Genomic DNA, 25,585 nt, shown 5'->3' on the forward strand with positions numbered 1-25,585 from the left:
ATTCTTCTATTTACAGAAATAAAATCAATTGTGAAGGTGCCCAACATCGGAACCGAGGATACATACATGCTAAGCAAATTTTGGTATTTATAGTTTTAATATTTTTTTAACAGAATTCATAGCTTTAATCTATACCATTATATAAAGAGAAAATATTCCTATATCCATATCCAAGGTATATAATAAAAGAGAAGCCCAATGAAATGTCTGTTGTGTCCATGGCTGAGAGTTTGACATCTAGTATTTTTGCTGGTTTTTTGATCATTTTATCCCTCTAGCTTTGGCCTTGGTTTTCTGTCACGTGACTTGTTGGTTTGCCTTTGTTTTCTGCCATGTTGAGTGTTTAGCTTTGAGCATTTCAGCTTGAGTGTTTAACTTCTGTTGGTGGATGCACGTGGCTTCTCTAGCCTTTTTCGATCATTTCCCTATCAACTTGGAACCTGCTTCTTTCATTTGTGTCATTTTCCCACCAATTTGCTTCCTTTGTTTCCATTCTTTCTTCTTCATTTTGGTGTCCTCTTCACTTCCACTTTTTTCTTTTGTTTTCGGTTGAGTTTTAAAGCTGCTGAGGGCTTCCATCTTCATTCTATTTTTTGCGATTTTGGTTAGGGTTCTTTTTTTTTCTTCCTTCTATCTTTTTCAATAATCTGTCACCATTTTTCTCCGTATTGTTGGTAAAATTTCTCAATCCCCCACTTCATTCGTTTTTTTGTTTTTCCTCATTCACGGGTGTTTGATTTTGTTAATTTCGATCTTTTTGCAATTTTTGCGTTTTTTATTTGGATCAGGGTGTATGTGGCTCAGTGGTACCTATCTTTTTACAAGTGTAGGTATGATGGTAAGCTATTTCAATCAGTTGTTTCATCCAAGATAAAGGAATTGAAACCACTGTTTATTAATGCCATATCCATTTCTATTATAATTTACAAACATTATGGGAAGGAAATGAATCTATAGTTAATTGTGATACATCTTTCACAGGTTGATGGAGTTAGAAGTAATATTACTGATATCCATGAAGACTTGGGTTATTTTCAACAAATAGTGGAAACATTGGTATGTAATATGTTTGTTTTCTCGCAGATCCGCGACCCATTTGGAAAATTTGATGCTTTAGCTTAAAAATTAAAAACAAAGCGCAAACACTTGGATCAAAGGTAGGTACCTATATACATATATTTCCACATATCCATATACATATATAATTTGTATTATACCTTCTATTGAAGTTCGTGGTTTTAATTTTTAATAAAAGATTTAGGCTTCTACTTTTTAAAGTGTTGTGTTAAGCAACACGGTGAGACTCAGATCCTATCTGCTGTGTAATAGGTGAACCTTAGAATGTTCTGGTGGCTTTATTTTACTTTTATAAATAAGTACAAAAATTAATAAATTGCTCATGTTTTTGGAATGGTGATTAATTTATTTCCTCCTTGGTTGCGTGGTTGTTTTGCTTTACTTAATTGCTTTCACAGCGTCAAATGAATTTGAAATTGCGGGGCTGAATTGTTGAGTGAGGCATTTGAGTTTATTTTCAAGTTCTTGTATTTGAGTTTGAATAACCTAATACTTTTTGTTGTTGGAATTTGATGAGAATCCTGAAATTGGCCAAATACAGGCTAAAGGCCCAAGTGGAGAAGGGCGAAGGTCCAAGTGGAGAAGGATAAAGCCCTCGAGTGGAGAAGGATGAAGGCCCAAGTGGAGAAGGATGAAGGCCCAGAGGCAGAGACACTATCAAGACTATTAATTGTTGCTGAAGGCCCAGATTAATTTGAAGGCCCAAGTTAAATATGTTTTTTAGTTATAATTTTTATTTATTGTAATTTTGGCCCAAACTATTTAGAAGGCCCATGTCTATTTTTATCTTTTTGTTCAGATACACTATAAGTATTGGTTTTTGTTTTGAATAACAAAACTTTTGGCATTTTCATAAAATTTGGTGAGAGTTTTTCTCTGGGTTCCTTGTTGAACCAATCTCAGACTTATCAAGGTAATCCTTGTGGCGTCTACCCTGACTTCTCTTCCTTCACCGGAAGTGGCGTCTACCCTAACTTATCTTCCTTCATCGGAAGTGGCGTCATCCAAACTCTATAACCTGTATCAAGCGATCTGCCCGTAAGGTTCACATCATCTGGTATCAGAGCCAGGTTCTTGATATAGGTTCTATCCTATCCTATTATTTTTCTTTGTAATTTGTCCAGGTTCGTGTTTTGCCCTTGTTCTGTTATTTGCATTTTTTGTTTACATCTTGTTTCGTTCTTGTTTGCATCTTGTGTTCTATTATTTGCGTTCTTGTTCTTGTTCTTGTCACGTTCTTGTTCTTATTTCTTGTGTCTTTCACACTTTGTGTAAAAAAAAAGTTGCAGAAATTTTGAAAAAAAAAATTGGGTGTTTAATCTTTGAACACGAAATTGAGGCATTTAGAGGTGTTTTTTTTGGAAAGAAAATCGTGGATCAAATCCCCTTATCTAGATTCTCCTCTGAATTCTGAGCGTTTTGATATATAATGGGCCTCAAACAGACAACCGTAGCAAAAGTTATGAGCATTTGAAGTTTACTTGTCATATCTGTTATCTTATTTGTTTATCTTATTTGTTATCATATCTGTTATCCAAATTAAATCTAATTTTTTATCCAAATCTGATCTGTTATCCATATCAAATCAAATCTAATCTGTTATCCAAAACAAAAACCAATACTTATAGTGTATCTGAACAAAAAGATAAAAATAGACATGGGCCTTCTAAATAGTTTGGGCCAAAATTACAATAAATAAAAATTATAACTAAAAAACATATTTAACTTAGGCCTTCAAATTAATTTGGGTCTTTAGCAACAATTAATAGTCTTGATAGTGTCTCTGCATCTGGGCCTTCATCCTTCTCCACTCGGGGGTTTTATCCTTCTCCACTTGGGCCTTCGCCCTTCTCCACTTGGACCTTTAGCCAGTATTTGGCCAATTTTAGGATTCTCATCAGAATTGGTGAGCATTATTATGCAATAAAATATGGAATATGGTAGGCATTTGAGTAATGCTTCTTAACGAGCTTCTAAAACTGTGACACTAATTCGTTGACAGAATGTAAGATTATTCCTGATGTGGTGAACCTTCTCCAACAAATACAACTGGTAGTTTGGGCTGAGGCAAGTCAATTTCACTACCTAACATCATAACTACAGATGACATGTTTGGCCTGTCATATGGATGTTGTTGCAGACACATAAGACTGATATGGATGCAGCGCAGAGCTTTAGAGAGATTGCAAGAATTTGTTCAATATTCACTAATCAATTCTAAAGGCCTCCCTTCTAACCACAAAGTCCATGTCTAGAACACAAAGTAATGTGTCATTCACTGTGATGTAAATATGCATAAATAAAAAAATGATTTATGCACTGTCAGCTTAAAAGGATTTTATGCTATCATCCTGTCATAAATTGACATGTGTAGTAAATTTATTAATTTTTTAAATCATTACCATATAATTTATATCATGATTCTTAATTGATTGACAATATTTTTTTTTTCACTACCAGTTCATAGAAATCACACTTCAAATAAAATAACAGTTGATTGATGATTTACACGTACATGTCCAATAACGTTTCTATTTTTATCTTGCTGATTGCTTCCTGCATTTTTATTTACATAATATATTTATGATTTTCTGTGTATTTTAATTATTTCCCTTTATATTTATGGGTGAAAATAAATTATAATCATAATTTCTTCTTTCCTACTTTCTGAACTTGATATGTTGTTACTTTCCTTTGTTATGTGCATATCAAATAAATATAAAATGTATGTCCTCCTTATGATCTATATTCTTGCATCTTATATACATACTATATTATAGGTTTGTTTGTGGTCTCTTTAGGACTCTGATCTTTTTTAGTATTGATGGGCTTCAATTTTTCTAAAAGGTCAATGAGGACATATTTGTTGGTTTAGAAGATTTCTGCCGAATAGCTCCTTCAATTCCTATCATTGTCAATGTCATCATTAGTGAAAATCTTTTTGAGGTGCAACCACCTTTCCTTCATTTTGTGTATGTTTATGCATCTATTTTTAATTGTTTATTTTTCCTTAATTCATTTTTTGGGGGCAAGGCATAGGACATATTTGTAGGAGTGCCTGAACGTATATCTCTTTCACTATTGATTTTTAAGAGGAATCTGGTTGGATATACATCTGCTTAGCTTGATTACTCACCCTTCAAGTTTGATTCCAACTTTACATGTGTTAATTGAGTGAGGCATTTGAATTTTTTTTCAAGTTCCTATATTTTTATTTTCAAGTTTACCTACTACGGTACTGAAGTGAACATTCTATCTTGAGTAGTCATGACCCTCCTATTGGTTTGGCTAAAGTATATGCCAATGAGGAGAAGACCAAAGACCTTGCATCACAATATGATGTTAAGGGATTGCCCACAATTAACATTTTGAGAAATTAGGGAAAGAATGTTCAAGAATACAAAGGTCCCCGTGAAGCAGATGGCATCGTTGACTATTTAAAGAAACAAAGTGGTCTTGCTTCAACTGAAATTAAATTAGCTGATGAAGCTACTGTTTTTGTTGGTGAAAATAAAGTTGCTATTGTAAGTGACCGGTTGATTTGTTTTCGCTTTATTTCAAGTCACACTGGTCTATTTATAATATCTTCTTATGTTTTCAGGTTGGAGTTTTTCTGGAGATTAGTTTGACAACTTTTCTGCTGACAACTTTTCTGCGTTAGCAGAGAAGTTGTGTTCTGATTATGACTTTGGTCACACTCTGAATGCCAAACTCCTTCCAAGAGGAGAGTCATTAGTTTCTGGGCCCGTAGTTAGGCTGTTCAAGCCATTCGATGAACTTTTTGTTGACTTCCAGGTAGTATTTGTTTCTGCAGATTTATTTTGCAATATTATCTTTATGTTTTTATCTTATCTTTTTGTTTAGTTACAGGTTATTATTATTATTATTATTATTATTATTATTATATGGTCCCTTACAATTGTGTTCTTTTATCTTAATTCTAATTTTTATCTTCATTATGTTATGTATGTTTATCTGATATAGTCATTCAATGGGGCCTTTCTTAAAAGTTTGAGAGACCCTTTTGGAAAGATTACCTTGCAAATGGTGCAATTGGAAGAAGAATTCACTTGGGAAGCATATCTGGACTTTCTTTTAGAGTTTTAATTTTGATGTAATTAATAAGCTAAACTATCAGAAAATTTTAATCCTGATAAATTTATATATTTATATATATAATAAAAACTGAGAAAGGCTCGTTGCTTGTGCAACATATTATATTTTGTTGTTGTTGCCGTTGTTGTTGTCGTTGTTGTCATTGTTGTTGTTGCCATTGTTGTCATTGTTGTTGTTGCCATTGTTGTCATTGTTGTTGTTTTAGTTGTTGTTGCCATTGTTGTTATCGTTTGTTGTTGTTGCCATTGTTGTTGTTACTATTATTGTTGTTGTTTTAGTTGTTGTTGCCATTGTTGTTATCGTTTGTTGTTGTTGCCATTGTTGTTGTTACTATTATTGTTGTTGTTGTTGTCGTCGTTGTTTCCGTTGTTGTTGTTGTTGTCGTTGTTGTTGTTGTTGTTACCGTTGTTGCTTATTATTATTAATCCAAACTGATGACGGGTTTTTGGAGTTAGCTGACCCTCACGGGATTGCAATCCTTTGTCCCGTCCATTGTAGCACGTGTGTCGCCTAGGGCATTTCATTTTTGGTTTTCTTTGGCATTCTTTCTTCAAGGTTGTCCTAAGTATTGCTCTAGAATTCTATTTAATTTTGTTGTTGTTGTTGTTATTATTATTATGTAGGCTCGAACTGAAGGTCCTTTTTTATGTGTGATGCCAGGAGTTAACGTTGATATTTCCTAACTCTTAATTTTTTTTTTGTTGTCATGCATGTTTGCTTCGTTGTTGTTATTATTATTATTATTATTATTATAGATTATGTAGGGTCTAGCGAAAGGCCCTTTTTAATGTTGTGATGACAAGAGTTAACACTGATATTTCTTATCTCTTAAATTTTTTTTGTTGTCATGCATGTTTGCTTTGTCATTATTATTATTATTATTATTCTGAACTGAGGACGGGTTTTTGGAGTTAGCTGACCCTCGCCGGATCACAATCCTTTGTCTCGTCCATTGTAGCATGTGTGTCACCTATGGCATTTCATTTTTGGTTTTCTTTGGCATTCTTTCTTCAAGGTTGTCCTAAGTATTGCTTTAGAATTCTATTTAATTTTATTTTTGTTGTTGTTGTTATTATTATTATTATGTAGGCTCTAACCGAATGCCCTTTTTTATATTGTGATGACAGGAGTTAACGCTGATATTTCCTAACTCTTAATTTTTTTTTTGTCATGCATGTTTGCTTCGTTGTTGTTGTCATTATTATTATTATTATTATTATTATTATTATTTCGAATTGAGGACGGGTTTTTGGAGTTAGCTGACCCTCGCTAGATCGCAATCCTTTGTCCCGTCCATTGTAGCACGTGTGTCGCCCATGACATTTCATTTTTGGTTTTCTTTGGCATTCTTTCTTCAAGGTTGTCCTAAGTATTGCTTTAAAATTCTATTTCATTTTATTGTTGTTGTTGTTGTTGTTGTTATTATTATTATAATTGTTCTTTCTTCAAATTATGTGTTTCACATATTCAGAGTAGTTTTAGTGTTTTTCTTAATTGATAAGCAATGTTATTGTCTTTGGAATCTGAAACTATTAAAAAACGAATTTCCTAAGTACTCCACATGTCAATTAAGAATTTATTCTTGTGTGTAATTTTTTTTTACAACATTTTTTTACTTTAGGGTTTATGTTATGAATATCTGATATCTCAAGTTTTTGTATTGTTTCTTAGACAATGATTTTCTTACATTATTTTTTAGAAGATTATACTGAAATGCTTGTTGTTTTCTTGCAGTCAAGCTGAACGCAAATCGCATGGTTGTTGGTACTCTCTGTGGCTTTGACCAGTTTATGAATTTAGTTGTTGACAACCCTGTGGAAGTGAATGGCAATGAGAAAAATGACATAGGGATGGTGGTGAGTCCTATTCTTTTGCATTGTCTTTTAAATTTAAGTTGTTAAGATATTGCAGTTAATAGAGCATGAACATAATTAATAGTCAAAATTGCATTTATAGGCTCTTCTTAGATGTGATTTCATGTTGATGACTCAAATGGTTTCCCTAAATTAGGAAAGAATTACAACTATATAATAATTGTCCAGCTCTTGCTATGTGAAAACTTATTGCAATGCTTGTGATCGGGTTTGCTGAGCAGGCTTCCTCATTGAAAACCCCTAGCATGGAGAGATGTTCTCTGCTTTTTACAGTTTCGTTATATAGATTTTTTTTCTTCTTCTGATTTCCACCTTATGTATTTGCATTAGTGTTTCCTAGATGTATATTCCTAAATTAATAATTTCTTTTATACTATATATTTTTCACTTGATTCATATAGGAAATATAAATAAAATTATGGTTAGCAATGAGCTCAAGTGTTCGCTTGAATGACAATATCATCTGGCAGCTGCATCATCAGAACTACCTACCATTGTGGAGCGTTGTGTTTTTTTCATTTTAACGAGTATTTATTTATTTGTTTTGAATGGATACAGTTGTATTTTGTGTAGGGTTTCAAAATGGAGGGTCTATCAATTTGGAGGTGTAGGATCATCAAAGTTATGGTTTTGTTAAATTGGTATTTTGATTTGATACTTTCCAGCAAAAAGCCTTTGAATGTTGTAAATAAAATATATGGACCTGAAAGTAGATACCTTAAAAATGTCATTTCAAAGTGGAAGTAAGCAGTAAGTGTCTTCTTGGAGTCATTTTTATTGTACCCATGTGATGAAAGACTGCGACTAATCCTATGTTTAAACACTTAAATATTTATTGAAATTCAATTCGATTTTAGTATACACTAAAATTGATAAATATTGCTTATTTAGCACATTCACTAGCTTTAGCTATGCAGCAAAAATTTCTATCACAATGTTTTTGTCACCATTGCGCCCACTCAAATTGACTTATTGACATTTTTGTTTAGTATCATGGCTAACAGCTGTGTTTATGGCTTTTCTTATAGATGAGGATTCTAATGGGGCAATAGATCAAGAGGAGTTGAAAAAGTGTATGTTCAACGGTGTTCTAATGGCTAACATGTATGTTTATGGCTTTTCAACGGTGTTCATTCATCTCTGTCGGTTTTCACACGTCGTGACCAAGGGAGCTCACAACTTTCAGGTTCTACTGTTATTATCATTATTATTATTATTATTATTACTACTATTATTATTATTATTATTATTATTACTATTATTATTATTATGTAGGCTCTAACTGAAGGTCCTTTTTTATGTTGTAATTATTATTATTATTATTATTATTATTATTATTATTATTATTATTATTATTATTATGTGTACTGTGCAAAGTATCATCTCGGGTAGCTCAAGGCAAAAATAGCAAAGACGAGTTAAATGAGGTAAGTTGAATTTTGATGTTCCATTTGTGGAATTCTTCTTTTTTCCAACCCGATATTGTTGAGTGCATTGTGCATGGTTGATAAATATAATTGTTCTTTCTTCAAATTATGTGTTTCACATATTCAAAGTACGTGTGATGTGATGTGCCTTTGTCATTTACAGGTTCAGAATCCACACAACATTAAATACAATGGAACAATTGAAGATCTAAAATATATATGGAGAACTTAAGGTTTTCATGGGTTGTTCAAAGGGAATGGTACTAATTGTGCTCAAATTGTCCCAAATTCTGTTGTAAAGTTCTTCAGTTATGAGCAAGCTTCCAAGTAAGCTTTCCTTTAGATATACAATGATGTACTGCAGTTTTATGATGATAAATTTGTTATGATGGGATTCTGCCATCCTTTTTTATTTTAATTTTTTCAAAATAATTTTCTTTAAGCATGGTCACTCCTCTGGCAAAGTAGTTTCAATTTTTATATCCATGTCTTACATATATAGCTCTTTCTCCTCTTTTCACTGAATGTTTCTTTTTTGGCAGAGGTATACTACATCTGTATCAGAAGCAAACTATGATGTATCAATATCATACGTGTGATGTGATGTGCCTATGCCATTTATAGGTTCAGAATCCACACAACATTAAATACAATGGAACAATTCAAGGTCTAAAATATATATATGGAGAACTTAAGGTTTTCATGGATTGTTCAAAGGGAATGGTACTAATAATTGAAATTTGTTTCCCCTGGTAGAATGAATTTAGTGTCTTCCTTTATGCCTTTAAAACACACCAATTTTCTTTTATTAATTTATGTATGCTTGCCTTACTAGCATTGTGTTGCTGTCCAATATGAGAATGGGCTTAATTTGGACTGATTTGGGGAAATTGTCATTAGAAGGAAGAAGGATTGAGATGATAGTGATACTGATTAAAGTGCCTTTGGTAGTTTGGAATTTTCAACAAATGTTTTGTGAATGATGTAGTTTGAACAATCACTTTATTATAAATGTTAAGTTTAACGGTATATTGCAATTAAAAAATGCTTGCAAACTCGCTTACCAAACAACCTGTGCATGTGCATGGGTTGTCCTTATACAAATTCTTGTTTATATATAAGATTATTTTTTTTATTACAGAGACTTCCAAATTGTGTCATTACACATTTTAATGCCTGTGGTCAACACATGACAATCCTTAGAAAATTTGGACCTCCACTGCAGTGGAATGTTGTGGTCCTTGACATTGGAATTGGCCATAGATATGTTGTACAACCATGGTATCAATTCCTTGCCGACAGTGATTTCTCCCACGGCGATGAGGTCTCCTTCTATTACAAACATAGGGATAAAATATGGGAAATTATCATCCGCCGCAGGAAAGATTGGGATGACAGTGACACTAAATAAATTTAGAACATTAAATTGATACTTGTTGATAATAGTGTTTATCTTTCTTGCTTTTCTGAATAATTTGTCTACTATGTAAATATATTATTAATGTTTAATCTATTTTAATTTGCACATTAATTTTCATTTTATTTCTGCTTTACAAAACAAATAAACATACATAAAAAAAATTTAAAAACGCACGGGTTTTAGACTAGTTATATAAGAAAGTAGTAGAGGATAAAGAGTTAAGCACCAAACAAAGTGAAGTTGGAACTCTTTTAATATTTGTGTAGATTTCCTTGAGAATTGTGAAAGTGAGGAAATAGTAACTCTGTTAACATTTGCTTAAAAATTATTTGTGAATCATGAGGTAAGTAACTATAATCTTTTTCTGATATCTAATTTGTTAATATCTGTTTCAGCTTTTAAATTATTTTCTTTTCTTTTCTTCTACCTCTATAATAATATTTTTTTTAATACAAAGGAGACGCTATTATCTTTGATGAAAAATTGAAAGAGATTATTTATTTCAATAATTTTGTCTCATGGTGTTTACCTCCTTTTCCTTTTGACTGTGATCGTCATCTCCAATAAACCAAGTTTTAAAACTCATTTTGATTTTGAAATTACCCATTTTGCAGGTAACATATTAGATTTGCAGGTAACTATGTCTTTTTAATCTCTCATTCATGCTAAAAAAAATAATCTCTAAGTAACCTATTTTCTAAACTTTCCTTTGTTTTAAAATTTTAAATTTACAAAGTACTAATAAACTGGAATTTAAAATTGACCATTTTAAAATTTTAAAACTAATTTTAATTTTAAAACTCATACTCATTTTGAAACTAGCTGTGTTGATTGAAATTTGATAATTAAAACTACTCATTTATTAATTTTGAAAATCATTTTAATTTTAGATACATGATAACTTTAAAAGTGATTTTGATTTTAAAACAATCTATAATCATAACCGATGATTATACATGTTTCGTGCCTTGAAGGTTTTTCCATCCATGATAAAAATGTGGCTGTCATACATGATGTTCAGGATGGATATGGGCAAATGTGAATGGAACACTACTGAGAATGTTTTTTGTATTTAATATTTGTTATAGCGTTCCTAAATTACTCAACAAGTAGTTCTCATTGATGTCTTTTCCTAAATTACTCACAACTTGAAGGGAACAGGTGAACTGACTTGTTCGAACTTCGAAGGTAGGTTGATATGCAGTCGGACACAAGTCTTTTCCTAATTTAAGACTGACTTGTTAGCTGTTGCTTTGGTCATGGTGGAATCGCCTCTATTTTTTTTTATAGTTAAAATTGAATTAAACAAAATTAAATCTTAACCGTTGAAATATTTTAGCCACGTGTCATTCTCACGTTGAAACAACCAGAAACCTCCATTTCTCTAACAAATAACACATGGAGAGGATTCGCACTCGCAATTCACATACCAAGGCGTGATGATTTGCATGACTCACAAGGCTCGTATTCAGTATCTAACTCCACAACTCGTGCAGAAATTTCTCATAAAATAAGAGTGGCTAGCAACAGCTAACCTAATTACAGTAACCAGTAATTCATTCGTCCTACTCCTATCTTATCTTTCCTATTATATTTTCTTCATTTTCGGATATATAGTTGGCAATGCCCTTAAAACAGTGCATAGACCAAAGCCAAACCCCAAATAAGAATAAATAAATAAATCAATCAACTTATTCTTGTACTATTCCTTCTTCCCCACCAACTTTTCTTCACTTTCTCAATTGATCCATCTTCACTTCCAAGTTTATGCAAAATGACCTTTGTTTCACGTAGTCTTGCACCATAATCCTTTTTCCAAGCCTCAAACATTTGTTTTAACCTTCTAAGCTCTCTGTCTGGGTTCAAACTTGCTTCAACTTGACCAGATTTTACCTCTACCAAGAACTTTGCATCATCACCAAACACTTGACTCCTCTGCTCAAATTCTTCAGCCAACCGACTTATAACACTCAAACCAGCACTCATTGATCTTGCCCCATTGCTTTCTTGGCGCCGGTGATTGGTTCCTACATCCCAGCTGAAATCCCTGTCATCACTTGCATTAACAGAAGCATCTGAATTTCTTTCAGAATCATCCATAGCAAGGCTCTTCTTTGCAATAGAGAGGCTAGACTGTAGAGACCTCATTTGTTTCTGCCATACTTCTTCCATGGATTTCATCTTTAATTCGTATTCAGACCATCTGTTCTCATACTGTTGAAGGCGTTGGTGAAGAATGTCATTTTCCTCTTCTTTCTCTCTCAGGGAAGCTTCTGCCTTAAGTACCCGGCGCTGTAATTCAGCCAGGAAAGATGACTTCACCAGAACCTCATCTGACTCATTAGTCTGTTTTAGAGGTTCATGATTGTAAGTATCACAAAGATGAAAATTTTACAAGCAACCCATGCCAACAATCCTTTTGAAACATAGCTTCCGAAATTAGAAAAGAGAGTACCTTAATGCCCCGAGGTTTTGATAGTCCTATATCTCCTGAGCATCTTCTGACTAACCAACCACGAATAACTGCAAAATGCAGTAAAAACAAAATGAAAACTTATCAAATACCATTGAAAAGACAGCTGACCACACATTACAGTAAACTATAGTACTACGAAATATATAATTATCTTTCACAATAAAATTTGGGAATTTTGAAAGAGAGGGAGGAAGGCAAAGAGAACTGATAATTTTTTCAAACAAATTTTGGTTCCTCAATCCTTTGAGATTCAAACATTCGAATAAAAAAATTTAGTAACATTTATCCTTGCATTTCGAGAACACAATTCTTACATGATTGTATGACAACTGCAGCACCATTAATACTTTTCATTCTGTTCCTTGAAAGTACTGTTTTCATCCGCTTTTGTATAATAACAGCAGCCCTATGTCTCTGAAGCAAAGCTGCATATTCCTTTCTGCTTTTCTCTCCTCTAATAACTACATAAACGGGTAAAAAATAGTCAGTCGGTTAGAGTTCTCAAGGAAAGTGTTAGGCTGAAAGAATTAGGTGAGAAAAGGGAAATACATGATTGGAGAGTAGTGATTCCTCTCCAAAGCTCCTTGCGATAACAACGAGCTCGGTAACCCCTGAAGCAACTTTGCACACGTAAAACTCCATGCAGGGTACGATTTCTGGTATCTTCAAGCACTCCAATCTGCAATCACAGTTAACGCATCCTATTAAAGACACAATGCAAAAGAAGAGTAAATAAAGTTTAAACTTAGGCCTTGGGAATAAAACTATTTCAACGACTTAAATACATAACGCAAAGTTATATTGAACACAACAAGGACCGGCTTAAATACAAGGACCAGTTCTATCATGCAAAAGAGTAGGCAAAGTCATGCTAAAAAAAATTAAAATAAAAAATAAAAAATTCAACCTGATTAACTCGGGTATTCAACCTAAGTACCCAACCTGTTTTTTAAGCTACCGGTCTAGTTGGATCAGGCAGAATCAAGGGCCTACCTAAACCCATGCCCTTTCTCCTTCCTGACAAAATAGGAAGAATCACAGGCCTACCAGGACCATGATATTGACACCCTCCTTTTTTATCTTCCCAACACCTCACTTTTTTATGTTTTTTGTGAAATTCCTATTCTGTTCCCCTCTTCACACCTCCCTCAGCCTCAACCTACCTCTTTGTCTTCTTCAATTATCTTCTTACCTTCTCTTCTACAAGTATTGCTCTTGTTCTCCATGTGAGTTTTTGCACCTTCATTGCTTCTCTGGCAAGATTCCGACTGTTATTTTTTTCATGTGTCGCCAACACAATGGAAACTAGTTTCATTTATGTCATGACTAGTGCAAAATAGGCACTCCGCGCCTGCACTGGACATGGAAGTTAATTGTGTGTATATTTTTTTTTTACGTAGTGATTTGTTTTAAAAAAATGTAAATGCAGTTGGAAGTTAAAATAAAATGTAGTGGTTATTGGTTTCTCATAGTTGGGGATAAAAATGTCCAAAAACAATGGATACCAAATGAGGTTATTCCCTTTATAATAGTTATAGATACACTAGAAAATATCTTGACATGATCGTGCCAAGATATGTAATGGAAGCAAATTTTCGTTAAGTATTTTGCCAAGATACTCAACTAAAACTAGTTTCCATCAGGTATCTTGATCCACAACATAAATTAATTTCCGTCAAAAATATGTCAAAAAAATAATTACAAAAAAAAGTGAGGTGGGAGTATCAAAAAGTGAGTGTCAATAGCAATAACAACAAAACATTAGCAAAAAATTTCTAAAGCCCAAAATTCCATGGCTTATTATTAAGTAAAAACTAATTCTCAGATTATAACCCTAACCGCAAATAACATCAATCTTATTATTTTTCTTCATTACACTTTCACCATTCTACCATACTTGTGTAAGATGTTGAACACAAATTCTAAAAGTACATGATAATAAAATAATATATCCTTCACTAATTCATTTTTAATTTGATGTTAACCAAAAAGTTAAAAGCCATAAAAATTTCTGATTCTATAAAATCATTGCAATTACATTCATTTGCCACAACAATTAATATGAAATGAGAAAAATGTGTAAAAAACTTATAGACATCTATTTACCTGCCCTGTTCGAAAGAATAGTTTCGTGTAGCCAACTTGATACATCTCAGGCAAAATGTTGAATTGATGAAGAATAGCAACTGAAACACTAAGTGGATCCTGAGAGGCAACATTTTCAAGGAGAAGAAAACCATATCTGATTTACCACTCCCAAGTCAATAACAGAAAGGTTAGAAATGTGCAAAAAGCACGGGGATAGGGGATAGGGGACGGGGGGGTAATTTGAAAGGATATCAATCACCATAGTTTCTTTCTCTGTTGTTATACCTTCTGGCAAACTTTTGGTGAGATACTCTAGTAGGAAAGCCCGATCTTGATATCCGAACCACTTCCAGGACCCCACAACATCTCAACTGCTGCAGTACAAGGCTTTGCTCATATGATCCAGGTGATTGGAGATTATTGGGCTTGATGCATCGGATAAAATGTGGTGTAGTACTCTCTAAACGTTGCATCAATTGGAACAATTGTCCCTGGGTGCCAACAGAAATAACTTATAAAATCAATTAAAGCAAGATAAGTATCCCAACCTATCAAAATAACCCCCTGAATATTTAAGTTTGTTTGGTAGGAGAGAGGTGGGGGATTATTTTCACTCAATTCCACAAAAATGAATGCTAGCAATTAACATTTGCCAATAAAAAATTTTAAAAAAAAATCACTCCGCTACTTCCATTTTCACTTGTACAAACCACAATAGTAGTGTAACTATGTGTATACCATCCTATTTTTTTATCACTTAAACCAATTCCCAATTAAAACATATGAATTGAATTGATTATTTGTACAATTAAAAGAACTAATCTGAAGCATCTTCATTGACAGGCAATGTGACACTTATCATTAGGATCATTAATATTTAGATGAGGCTGTCCTTTTTCAAGTTGTAGATGCAGTATTTTGCATGGTTACCATTAATAGCATTATAAACATATTGAATAGAAGTCTAGGAAAACCAAAATATTAGTTTACTTAAGTATTAGAACCTTTCAAGTTTTAGAGAAAAATCATAATTAAGGTTATGTACCTTGAATTTTGTGGCAACGCTTAGCTTTTGGGAATCTGCCCCACCTGACTTGTGTAAGGGACCTACCACAGGCTTCTCAGATTGAGTAAGCATATGGGATGCAAATAACTTAGGAAGATGACATTTGCTTGAGGATAGAAGTTGGATGGAATCCAAGTGCAATAGGTCCCTGTTCTTTTCCAGGAATCCAGATGTATCGTAAGTGACCTGGAGAAGAATAAATGAAACTATCAAATAATCAGATAAGATGAGCAAACTTAAATTGGAAAGAAATTACCTTTTGTTTTTAAGAAAAATGATAGTGTTTTGGAGTTCAAAAATATTAGCAATGAAAGTTTAATCAGAATCATGGTTAGTAAGGTTATAAATAATGCATGGATTCAAATATAGTGGAACTGTGAATTTCTATCCATAAAACTTAGTTGTATTACATTATAAAACCCACACCAGAATGTCAAAATGGAAGCCATTATAATAATGCAATCTTAGACGCATTCATATTAAGGCAATTTACAAGCGCTTTGCATAAACAGATAGAACCAATAGAATGTTGCATAAAAATGACCAGATTAATACCTCCCCTGCATAATGACGCACAGTAAAGGCTTTTTCTCGTTCTCCTTTGAAGCATGAGTTGGAATTCAAATGCTGCTTAAGCTTGTTAGCAAAGGTTAAATCTGTGCCATTAGGGAAAGTTGACTCTTCATCTAACAGGGATAGTAGCCCCAGTGGTTTCTGCACATGTCAGAAGCTAAGTCTAAGACAGTCGAATTTCCAATTTCATATCAGACATAACATTTTCCCACAGTCGAAGAGAAAAATATTAGCCACAGATTTTATCCTCTTAACATGCACCATAATATCAGACATCAGTGCCTTGTGTCAGGGAAATAGGAGTTAAAGCATCACAAATTAAACAAGTAGTAATACAAATTATATTAATAGTTGGATTCAGATCGACATTGTAAAATTTTAAACATCAGTTAAGGAACTCTGAATTAACAGAATTCACTCCAAAATCCCAATCGATGTGCTTCAGTCTCGCAAAAAAAAAAAAAAAGACTAAAAAGCAGCAGCTTTCAACAAAGCTTCTACAGAACATCTTGACAAAATCATATCCCAAAATATTTAGTTTAACAGCAGAAAGAAACAGAATTGCATATATAAGAACTACATATGGGGCCCACTGAAGAAGCAGATTAAGTTTTTCCTATTACCTTTGCCTTCCATATTCTAATTCTAATAAAAGCACACTAAAGATTACACAGAAAAGGTCAAAGTAGGGCAAGGAAGCTCTGTACCTTTTCAAAAAGATTAAGGCAATCTTGATTGTCTTCAAATTCAACTTTAGCCCAATCAATTCCATCTTGGATATATTCCTGAAACAAAATTGTAAACAAGCAACAGGCATAAGCAAATGTTTAGTTTTTGGAGGTAATCATAGATTTTTTTTTCATTTTATACAAAGGCATTCAGTACTTTCAACTTTTATTTCATGGTCATCAACTTAAATGAGAACTTGTTTAAACATCAGCTTTCCAAAATTACATCAATATATTAATCACTCCTGGAAAAGAATTAAGGTCAACGACTAGAGGAAGCTGAGTTATGTGGTCCTGAACAAGGACATTTGGAGGGTAGTTTCTGATATGAGCCCGTTAAGGAACCAGGGAAGATTGGCATCCAGCTTTTTCTACCAACATAAAGGGGAAATAGTAGTAGCCTAGTCGGTGTCAGTGTGTGTGGTTTTGTTAAACCAGTATGGAGTAATTAGAGTATTGTAAGAGAGTAGCAGTTATTCAACTGCACTCTTGGGTAGTTTACTCTAGTTAATACTAGTGTTAGTTTGCTAAGTTTGTGAGTTAGTTAGAGTTAGTTAATGACAGCTGTTGACAGTTGTCATAACTAACAGTCTAGTCTATAAATACCAAACTGTAACCTTGAGTTCTGTGGCTAATAGTATTTCCCTTTTCACATTTCTAAAGTTTTTCATTTCTCTCAAAATATCTTCTCTTTAGAACTCTATTAGGAGTGTGAACTCAATAGTGTTAACCTCTTGGAAGTTTTTAAAAAGGAATTTAAAATGCATTGGCATGGGGGGCCAACTCCAAAGGGTGACCTGCCACCTAGGCTTATCATGGGTGGTTGAAGTGGAAAATATTCAGGCCTCCAAGAGTATTCCCTCCATTAAAATTATAAAATCAACTACTTATGATCATTTTTTCCCAATTTTATTTTCTTTAAAATAAAAGAGATAAAACTATCAAATTAAGAGTGATAGTTGTAGTTGTCAAAGTAGGTACTACAAGAGTATCAGAAATTTGCTCGTTGAGATGGGTGTAGATTTGGCCAAAGCCAATTTATATTTTATAGGCATCTTAACTTATTACCCTAGATTAAAAAAACAGAAACAAAACCATCACTGGTCACTGCAAAGAGAAATATCACAGCATCAATTCGACATAATTTTAGCATTTACTTTAGAACTGATCTCAACTCCTATTAGAATAGTCTCTAGCTTCTTTATCAAAAAAAAATAACAATACAATTAATTCAAAGCCCCAAGGTCAAAAGTAAGACCATATTACAGTCCATGATGTTTTAGTTTTAACAGATTAAGAACCTCAATAAGGAAAAGCACAAAGGAAGTTGAGGGACAGGAAAGAAAAAAAAAAAGGTTGTCAAAACCAAAGATCAGGGAATTATTATGAAGAACTAAGAGTTTAAAATAAAAATGTTGCAGGTCTAATATTCACCTTTTTAATGGCAACTTGCAAATTTGAATGTGATTTTTTCAGTTTGGCTGATAAAATGCAATGCACCTATTCTTCATCCATTATTAAGCAGTCAGTTTATATGTGGCACATACCTCCTGTTCTAACTTGAATAAATGACGATTGAAGTGTTGTTGTAATCTCTCATTTGCATAATTTATGCAGAACTGCTCAAAACTGTTCCTCTGCATGCATAAAATCCACCACATACAACAGAGCAAACATTTTAAAAAATTAAATAGGATAAGGATAGTGATATACACAAAAACGCATATAAAAGATCTGCCATATAATATAACATACATTGAATGACTCAAAGCCATAAATATCTAGGATGCTGATTGATCTGCCAGTTCGTCTTTTGCCAACCGCAAGGGATTGGTTTATTTGTTCAACCAACCAATCAAACAGACAAGCATATATTGACTTCGCCAAAGCATCTCTTGCATCAATAGCCTGCGTGATAAGAAAAGCAACAATCATTCATATTTAACGATTGAGTGAAAATTCCAAGAAGGAAAATCCAATGAAGCAATGTTCATCACCAATGAAGTGTTCTTTTGCATTCTGTTACCTTGTAATAACAAAGTAAATGAACTGGCACATGCTGATTGAGAAACTCAATATAAATTCATATACCCATAATCTTTCCCCTTGGTAAGTTGCAATTTTTCCAACCATAATTATAGACAAAGGTAAATGTCAACACTGTAGTCATTTTACCTGAGATAGAGTCAACTTCTGGACAATAATATCATTACCAACTTTCATTTTGCGAGTTGATAAAGTCAACTTCAGGTCTTCAATTTCACAACCAATTAACTTGGCAACAGTGAACAGTCCTGTAAGAAATCAGGAAACAAAATTCATTTTTAATTGAGATACTAATTAACATATAATGCATTAAAGCATCCAAAATAAGGTCAAAACTTATATGCACCAGAAATTAGGTATCGAGTGCACAATATCAAGCAGGAAAAATTCTATGCTTTAGATTTCATTAGTAGATTCCACAAAATTCTTACCTTCATCCTCAACAGCTTGAACATGATTTTCATTATCTACCACAATAAATGATATGTTTCCTAACCATAATACTGCAGCAAGCATTGCAAATACATTCTCCTGGTCTCCTTTGCTAATGTGGACAACATCCAGAGCTTCCTGGAAATTAAAAATAGCATGAAAAAACTCATGTATGTCAAGCTATTATTTCAGACTCAAACCACAAGTCAAAATGGAAATTGTAAGAAATCATATATAAACTTATGTGAATGCAGATCATTCATAAGCAACAAGCGATGAAAAATAATGTATACCTTGACTATGCGAAATTCTTCTGCGTCATCAACTCCCGTAATTGAATAACAATTGCTCTGCCTCAGATATTTATAGTCCTCAGCACTTGTTAGATTTAGCTTTTCTGCAATACAAAGTCAAACATCAAACAACAATGAAAAGGCAAACACTAATAAACTAGAATATACAACTTAATGAGTTAATGTCATGTAGAGGAGTATTCTAGAATAAAAAGCTTATATCATTAGGGAAATCAAATCCCATACATGTGCAATTAGGTTCTAATTAGTATCCTCATTAGTTTGTTCCAATCCTGACCCAACTAAGGAGAGATCAAAGTTGAATGTCTAATTGAGAAAGGGGAGATAAATGCCCATTTGACTCAGATTGTAAAGGAATGAATAGTAATATGAAAAGAAGTAATGCTAAAAGAGTTTGTTTGAGTATTACAAAGTGTGATAGCATTTTTTCAAGTTACAAGGTTTCTCCACATTCTATTCAGTGTGAGCCTAATCCTCACTCAAAATATTGAGCCCTGCTGCAGAGATCCTCCAACTATTAAACTCATGCTATCTTCTTAATAAAAACAATAAAACAATTTCTTAAACAAAAGGAAGAAATTCACTTACAAGTACAATCCCACCCAAGAGATAAGGGTCGGACATTAAAGGCAAAAACTGTTACCAAAGAAAAGGAAAAAATTGAAACCAAAATTTACAACTAAAACAACAACAAAGCCTTATCCCACTAGGTGAGGTCGGCTACATGAATCACACAACGTCATTTGGCACAATTAAAAAACAAACTTTCAAAAATATTATTAAGTCTAAGATCTCCCTTGATGATTTCCACTTACCCCTAAGTGATGATGGTGCTCCAGCACATAGCTGATAAAATATATGATATGACCTTTCCCCTTCGTTGCATTGGACTACTCTAGACTGTTCACATACCAAGTAAAACATGGGTCAATCACATAAATTGGACACATTGAAATCTAAAACTAGCTCAAAAGAATGAATACCTTTTCCAGCAAAACTGTTTATGGTATGGTCAGGCCAGGAGCATCACATGGATTCAATACATAGATGCAAATGTTGACATATTAGTTGGAAACTTATAGAAGAAGAAAAGACACAAGCTTTCAATCACATCCTGTGAAAACTTACATGTTTGAATATTAGCACCAGATATTTTTCCAGTTTCACTGAAGTGAATCTCAATGAGCTTTCCCTGTAACATTCAATCAAATTATGAGATTTCAGCACCAAAAGTTCCCTAATGAATCAACTAAAAGAATCAATATGATAAATGGGAAATCTTACAAAACGACTTGAGTTGTCATTCCTTAATGTTTTTCCATTACCAAAGGCTTCTAGTATCGGATTAGTCTTTAATATCTCATTCTCTATTCCACTTCCACCACCAAGGGTAGCCAAGTACTGCATTGCTATTTTTGCCGTCTCAGTCTTCCCTGCTCCACTCTCACCACTGAATATGCAGATGAAAATAATTATGTGTCCCAATTCAAATGCAATTAAGGGGCACACAAGGTTAAGAAAACCAAGTTGAGCTTGATATTAATGCTGAAAACTTCAGGCAACATAAAGAAGCATTTGTTTCCATCAATGCTAATCAAAGAATGGAAATGCAAAGCTCATCCCTAAATTATATTTGTCTTCACCCAGTAAAGCAAAGTTCCTTTGTTACGTGAATGTTAAAGCATCAACAAGAGGATAGATAGAAGGGAAAACTGAAAAGTATCTCAAGCAGGTACCACAAGGGAGACCCAATACTAAATAAAAAATCTGCAAGGCGAGTGTTTAAAAGTTAAAACCAAATCCAAGCATCTAGACACTTGAAAGTTGAAATATTAACAGGAAACAAACGAGAATTATGTCTATATGACATGAATATGAACTCAAATTTATGAACAATATGGAATATACAGGTTTCTCTTTAGTTTTTCAAGAGAGTAAGGGCAACTATAATATTATTTAATATGGATAGATAAAATATTTGGGAAACTAACAGAAAAAAGAACCAATGCTAAAAATATTTACAGCTAAAGGCATAGGAACACTTGACCACTCAAGTTGCTACTCATTCTTTGAACACCATCAACCAGCAGAATGGTTAATCATTCATGAAGACATGAAATGAATATTTTTACCATTAACTCCTTTTTAATATTTTTTCCTAAATTATTTTAGCCCTGATCCTGCATTTGATCCAAGACATGTGCCAAATGAAAGAAATGACCTATCTCTATATGAGATTTTGAGTAGCTCTTATACAATGAAAATGCTTACTAAAATCTCCAGAAACAGAGTGTAGACAAGAACAAATGCAATAAGCATGATATATTTTGGTTCAAAATCTTGAGTAAAACTAAATTGGGCCCCCACATGGGAGCCTGTACACTAGACCATCCTTTAAACTTGAGAGTAAAACATAAAACCAGCATTCAAGCAATACTTGCACAAGTTGCAGCTGAAATAAGAACTTAGATTGAAGCATCTTATAAAAAAGAAAATAAAGAAATGTCAAATAGTTTATGACAACTGATTGCTTAGAAAAGGAAAATTAATCAAAAAATACTGACCTTATAATTATAGATTGATTCACTTCATCTGTAAACAAAGCAAGAGACAGAGTACAAAGTTATAGCTCAAAACAAATGGAAGCAGCATAACTTTTGAAAGTTCATCCGCATATATATGTCAATATAAGGAAAAGTTACCCCGTATCATTTCTTGGATGGCTGTGTCAGTAATTGCATATACATGAGGGCTTTCAATTGATTTACACTTGTAGGCTTCAATGTAGTCATTACCATACAGAGGAACTTTCTTAAATGGATTTACAGCAACCAAAACAGGCCCAGCTTTTGTCTGAATTGAATACAGTTATGTAATTAAAGATGTTATGATTAGGAAACAAATTTGAAGAGAAAAACTTAAGCGATATAAAGACTTACATAGATCATATTATGATTGTATCTATATTGCAGGTTGAATAAAACCGATGGCTCATTTAAATAACTTAGTTGCATGAGGTCATCCACTCCATCAAGAATATCAGGATTAGCTGGCACCAAACTCTCCTCTTTCACCTTTAAAACCTATGATTAAGAGGGGGTGGGGGAAGAGTACAGTTAATCAGACCAAAAAAGAACTGAACATTACTTGAGAAATATTGCCACTTATCTTACTTTCCCATCAGGCAGTGAAATGACAGATTCAGCTCCAGAAGTTGTTATTATCTTTACCAGCTCCCAATCCCCATTTGGTAGCTGAAGCCAGGACTGAAGCTTCTGAAATAGTAAACTTCCGAAGTAAGAAAGAATTTTTATTAAAGAGAGATCAAACAAACTCAGCAAAGAAAGGACTGATTTGCTTTGATGGCAATTATCTCCTTTTGAAAAAATTTAAACAGCTTATCAAAGCAATGAGGAATGCATTCCTTCCCCAGCACAGTACATCCACAGTTGGCCATTAAATAAAAAGAAAATATATCAATTCCTTGAACATTCTTCCAGAAAAATTAAGTTATTTGTCCAACTGAATAACTACATAGCAAGTACAATAATAAACTGATCACAAAACCCAGCAGCAGAGTAAAACTAAAAACCAAAGCCAAAATTACCTTTTTTGAACCATAAGGATTTGCATCATTCCACCTGCTTTCCCTAGAGGATGTCAAAATCGATGGGAGGGGCAACGAAACAGATACTGAGTCTTCATCTGCATTAGACGGCCGGTCTTTTAATGATCTACCTTTTCCACCATACGGCGAGTCCTCATCAAAAAGATCCATGCCACCAGCACGGCAGTTAACTTCCTTAGAAATCTCCGCTACCAGTGCACCATTTTCAAGGCCATTTGATCCAATCGGATTGGTGTGTCTAAATTTAACATCTCCATGTTTTTCCACGAGAACGGGGTTGAACTCAGGAGGCAATGATTTGATGGAGTGGAAGGCAGGCAGGACAGTGGATGTCTGAGACATCTTCCCTTATAGACTTCTGCCATAACCAAAAAAGGTTACCATCAGGAATTGCACATTGCGGAAAAGCGAAAAGTAATAACATTTTTCAAAAACAAAAAAGCTAACTTTCCATACACAAATGGGCCTTTCGAACTTTAAAACAAGGCCCCAATGAATGACTTCATCAGCATAACATAATGGAGAGGGGACCCTAGCTCCACATACACACTCTACTCTCTACTCCCTAATCCATTGCTCCAGGCTTTGAAGTAGTCATCCAATCGACAAGTCAAACCTCATTCCAAGCTGTAAAATTCAAAATCATGAACCTAACACAACCACGCCCCCACTCAGCCTAATCCAATGGACCCAAACTTAATGAACTCCCTTCAAGGTTGAAAACGTCTTCCTCCTTCAATCTTTCTTTCTTTTTATTTTAAAAATACTGCAACAAAAACACAGAAACGGATCTTTCGTTCTACACTTCTACTCAAACATCAATTTCTAAGTTAGCAAAAAACTATGAGCATTGGAAATTTTTTAAGAAAAAACAAAACACAAAAATCAACTAAGTTGAAATGCCTCACTTACTTAGAAACTAACAATCAAGATAATAAAATTTCAAACAACAATCCTCATTATCTTCAAGCTCTCCTCCTTTTGCGTGCCGAGAACCAGAAGCATAGCCAAAGAACGCTCAAAACACAAACACGAACGAAATCAGCAACTTAATCATATTCTCGTGAAGCGGATCCACTAACCTCAGAAGACGAAGAAGATGACTTGTGAAGAAGAATGACAAAGACGAAGAAGATCTTGCAGAACGGAGTTAACGTTGGAGGAATCGATGAGCATTGAGCGATTCAGAACTCAGAAAACGAAGAGAAGAAGAAGAAAGAAACACAATGTGTTCGCGGAAGAGCCTCAGCCTCACAAGGCCACGTTTGGTTCCTCACAATGTATGGAGAAGAAGAGAAGATGAAACATTTGAAAGAAACAGCTTTTTTGGCTTTGCTTTTCACACTTCCTACTTAGCATAATAATCACACAAATTTTTAAAAGGATTAAAAAAAAGGAGGGGAGTGAATTTTTTAAAAAAATAACTTTTTTTTATTTCATATAGTTTAAAGTTAATTCCTGGTCCTGACCATTTCAATTCAAATCAATTCTTTTCCGTTTCTTACAAATTTTAAATTTTAAGTTGTTTTTGTATTGCGCGTTTTTCCTTGCCAAACGAATTTGAAGAAAAATTCAGTTAGTACAATATTTTCGCTGGAGCTTGAGAATTGACGAAACTACCCTTGCAGGTGACGACTTCGGGCCTCAATCAATGAGTAATAATAATTGGAAAAGTTGTTAGTTCCTCACTTACTCCCCCTTAACTTGTTAGATGGCAATTCACAAATATATTTTTTCCTAATTACTAATAAATATCATGGCTTGGTAGATATTTTATGTTAAATTTAACCAATAACTTGTTTGTTGCTAAGTCTTACATCATTAATTTTTTTCCTTTAAGGTAGGATTCCACCATGTTGTTGTTTGGTGCCTAAACAACTTATTTCCACATTGCTATCAATTATCAATAAAGTAATTAGATAGATCACGAAAATGGCTTGGAGGATAAGCCACATAATATTTATTTTGTTAAATGATATAAAAAATTTGAGAAATACATGTTAAAATCTGCGTTTCATATTGTGCTATCCCCAATAAACTACAACCTATGCTTAATTACAATGTGTGGTGACAATGCATAATCATCTTCGTGGATGTTACTTTAAAATTTGCAGTGTACGTAGTCTTTAATTGACTAGTTCTGATGCCGAAGTACAACCATTTTACATTTATAAAATTTAGGTAAATGAGCTCTGACATCACATGACAATATTAAAAATTGTCAATTCTTTTCCATTTAAATTGTTTTAAAAAGATGAAATAAAAAGGATTTTTTGAAAGATTACTTTCAGGAAAACAAAATTCAATTAGATTAAAAAAT

The 25,585-nt window shown here is 33.5% G+C and overlaps 1 protein-coding gene and 2 long non-coding RNA genes across 7 annotated transcripts; 2 read left to right on the forward strand and 1 right to left on the reverse strand.

Moving 5' to 3' along the window:
• Positions 1–787: 787 nt before the first annotated feature.
• LOC114402541 lies at positions 788–3,299 on the forward strand. The gene is made up of 3 exons (XR_003664462.1): positions 788–838; positions 982–1,157; positions 3,080–3,299. It is a non-coding gene; the product is annotated as an uncharacterized LOC114402541 (long non-coding RNA).
• Positions 3,300–6,413: 3,114 nt separating this feature from the next.
• On the forward strand, positions 6,414–10,021 carry LOC114403137. Of its 2 annotated transcripts, none has more exons than XR_003664601.1 (5): positions 6,414–6,552; positions 6,928–7,049; positions 8,096–8,253; positions 8,658–8,821; positions 9,636–10,021. It is a non-coding gene; the product is annotated as an uncharacterized LOC114403137 (long non-coding RNA). The 2 variants fall into 2 exon arrangements; XR_003664600.1 differs by lacking the exon at positions 9,636–10,021 and adding an exon at positions 9,037–9,539.
• Positions 10,022–11,381: 1,360 nt separating this feature from the next.
• On the reverse strand, positions 11,382–24,600 carry LOC114403136 (myosin-1-like). Of its 4 annotated transcripts, XM_028365909.1 has the most exons (25): positions 24,178–24,341; positions 23,722–24,031; positions 23,245–23,623; positions 22,811–22,912; positions 22,577–22,720; positions 22,340–22,490; positions 22,202–22,229; positions 20,922–21,087; positions 20,766–20,829; positions 20,621–20,634; positions 20,453–20,537; positions 19,617–19,720; positions 19,323–19,461; positions 19,021–19,139; positions 18,601–18,753; positions 18,393–18,482; positions 16,825–16,902; positions 16,100–16,258; positions 15,524–15,730; positions 14,764–14,969; positions 14,497–14,632; positions 12,940–13,069; positions 12,705–12,851; positions 12,370–12,437; positions 11,601–12,260 (listed from the first exon to the last, which is right to left on the reverse strand). In XM_028365909.1, exons 3-25 carry the CDS (start codon positions 23,605–23,607, stop codon positions 11,601–11,603), a joined length of 3,513 nt encoding a protein of 1,170 aa, XP_028221710.1. In that variant the 5' UTR covers positions 23,608–23,623; positions 23,722–24,031; positions 24,178–24,341. The 4 variants fall into 4 exon arrangements, with proteins under 4 accessions (XP_028221712.1, XP_028221710.1, XP_028221711.1 ...); XM_028365911.1 differs by lacking the exons at positions 23,722–24,031; positions 24,178–24,341 and adding an exon at positions 24,348–24,600 and having other exon boundaries at positions 11,382–12,260; XM_028365910.1 differs by lacking the exon at positions 23,722–24,031.
• Between the last annotated feature and the right edge of the window lie 985 nt (positions 24,601–25,585).

The sequence above is a fragment of the Glycine soja genome, chromosome 20 (genome assembly GCF_004193775.1).
Source record: "Glycine soja cultivar W05 chromosome 20, ASM419377v2, whole genome shotgun sequence".
In the NCBI taxonomy this organism is placed as follows: Eukaryota; Viridiplantae; Streptophyta; class Magnoliopsida; order Fabales; family Fabaceae; genus Glycine; species Glycine soja.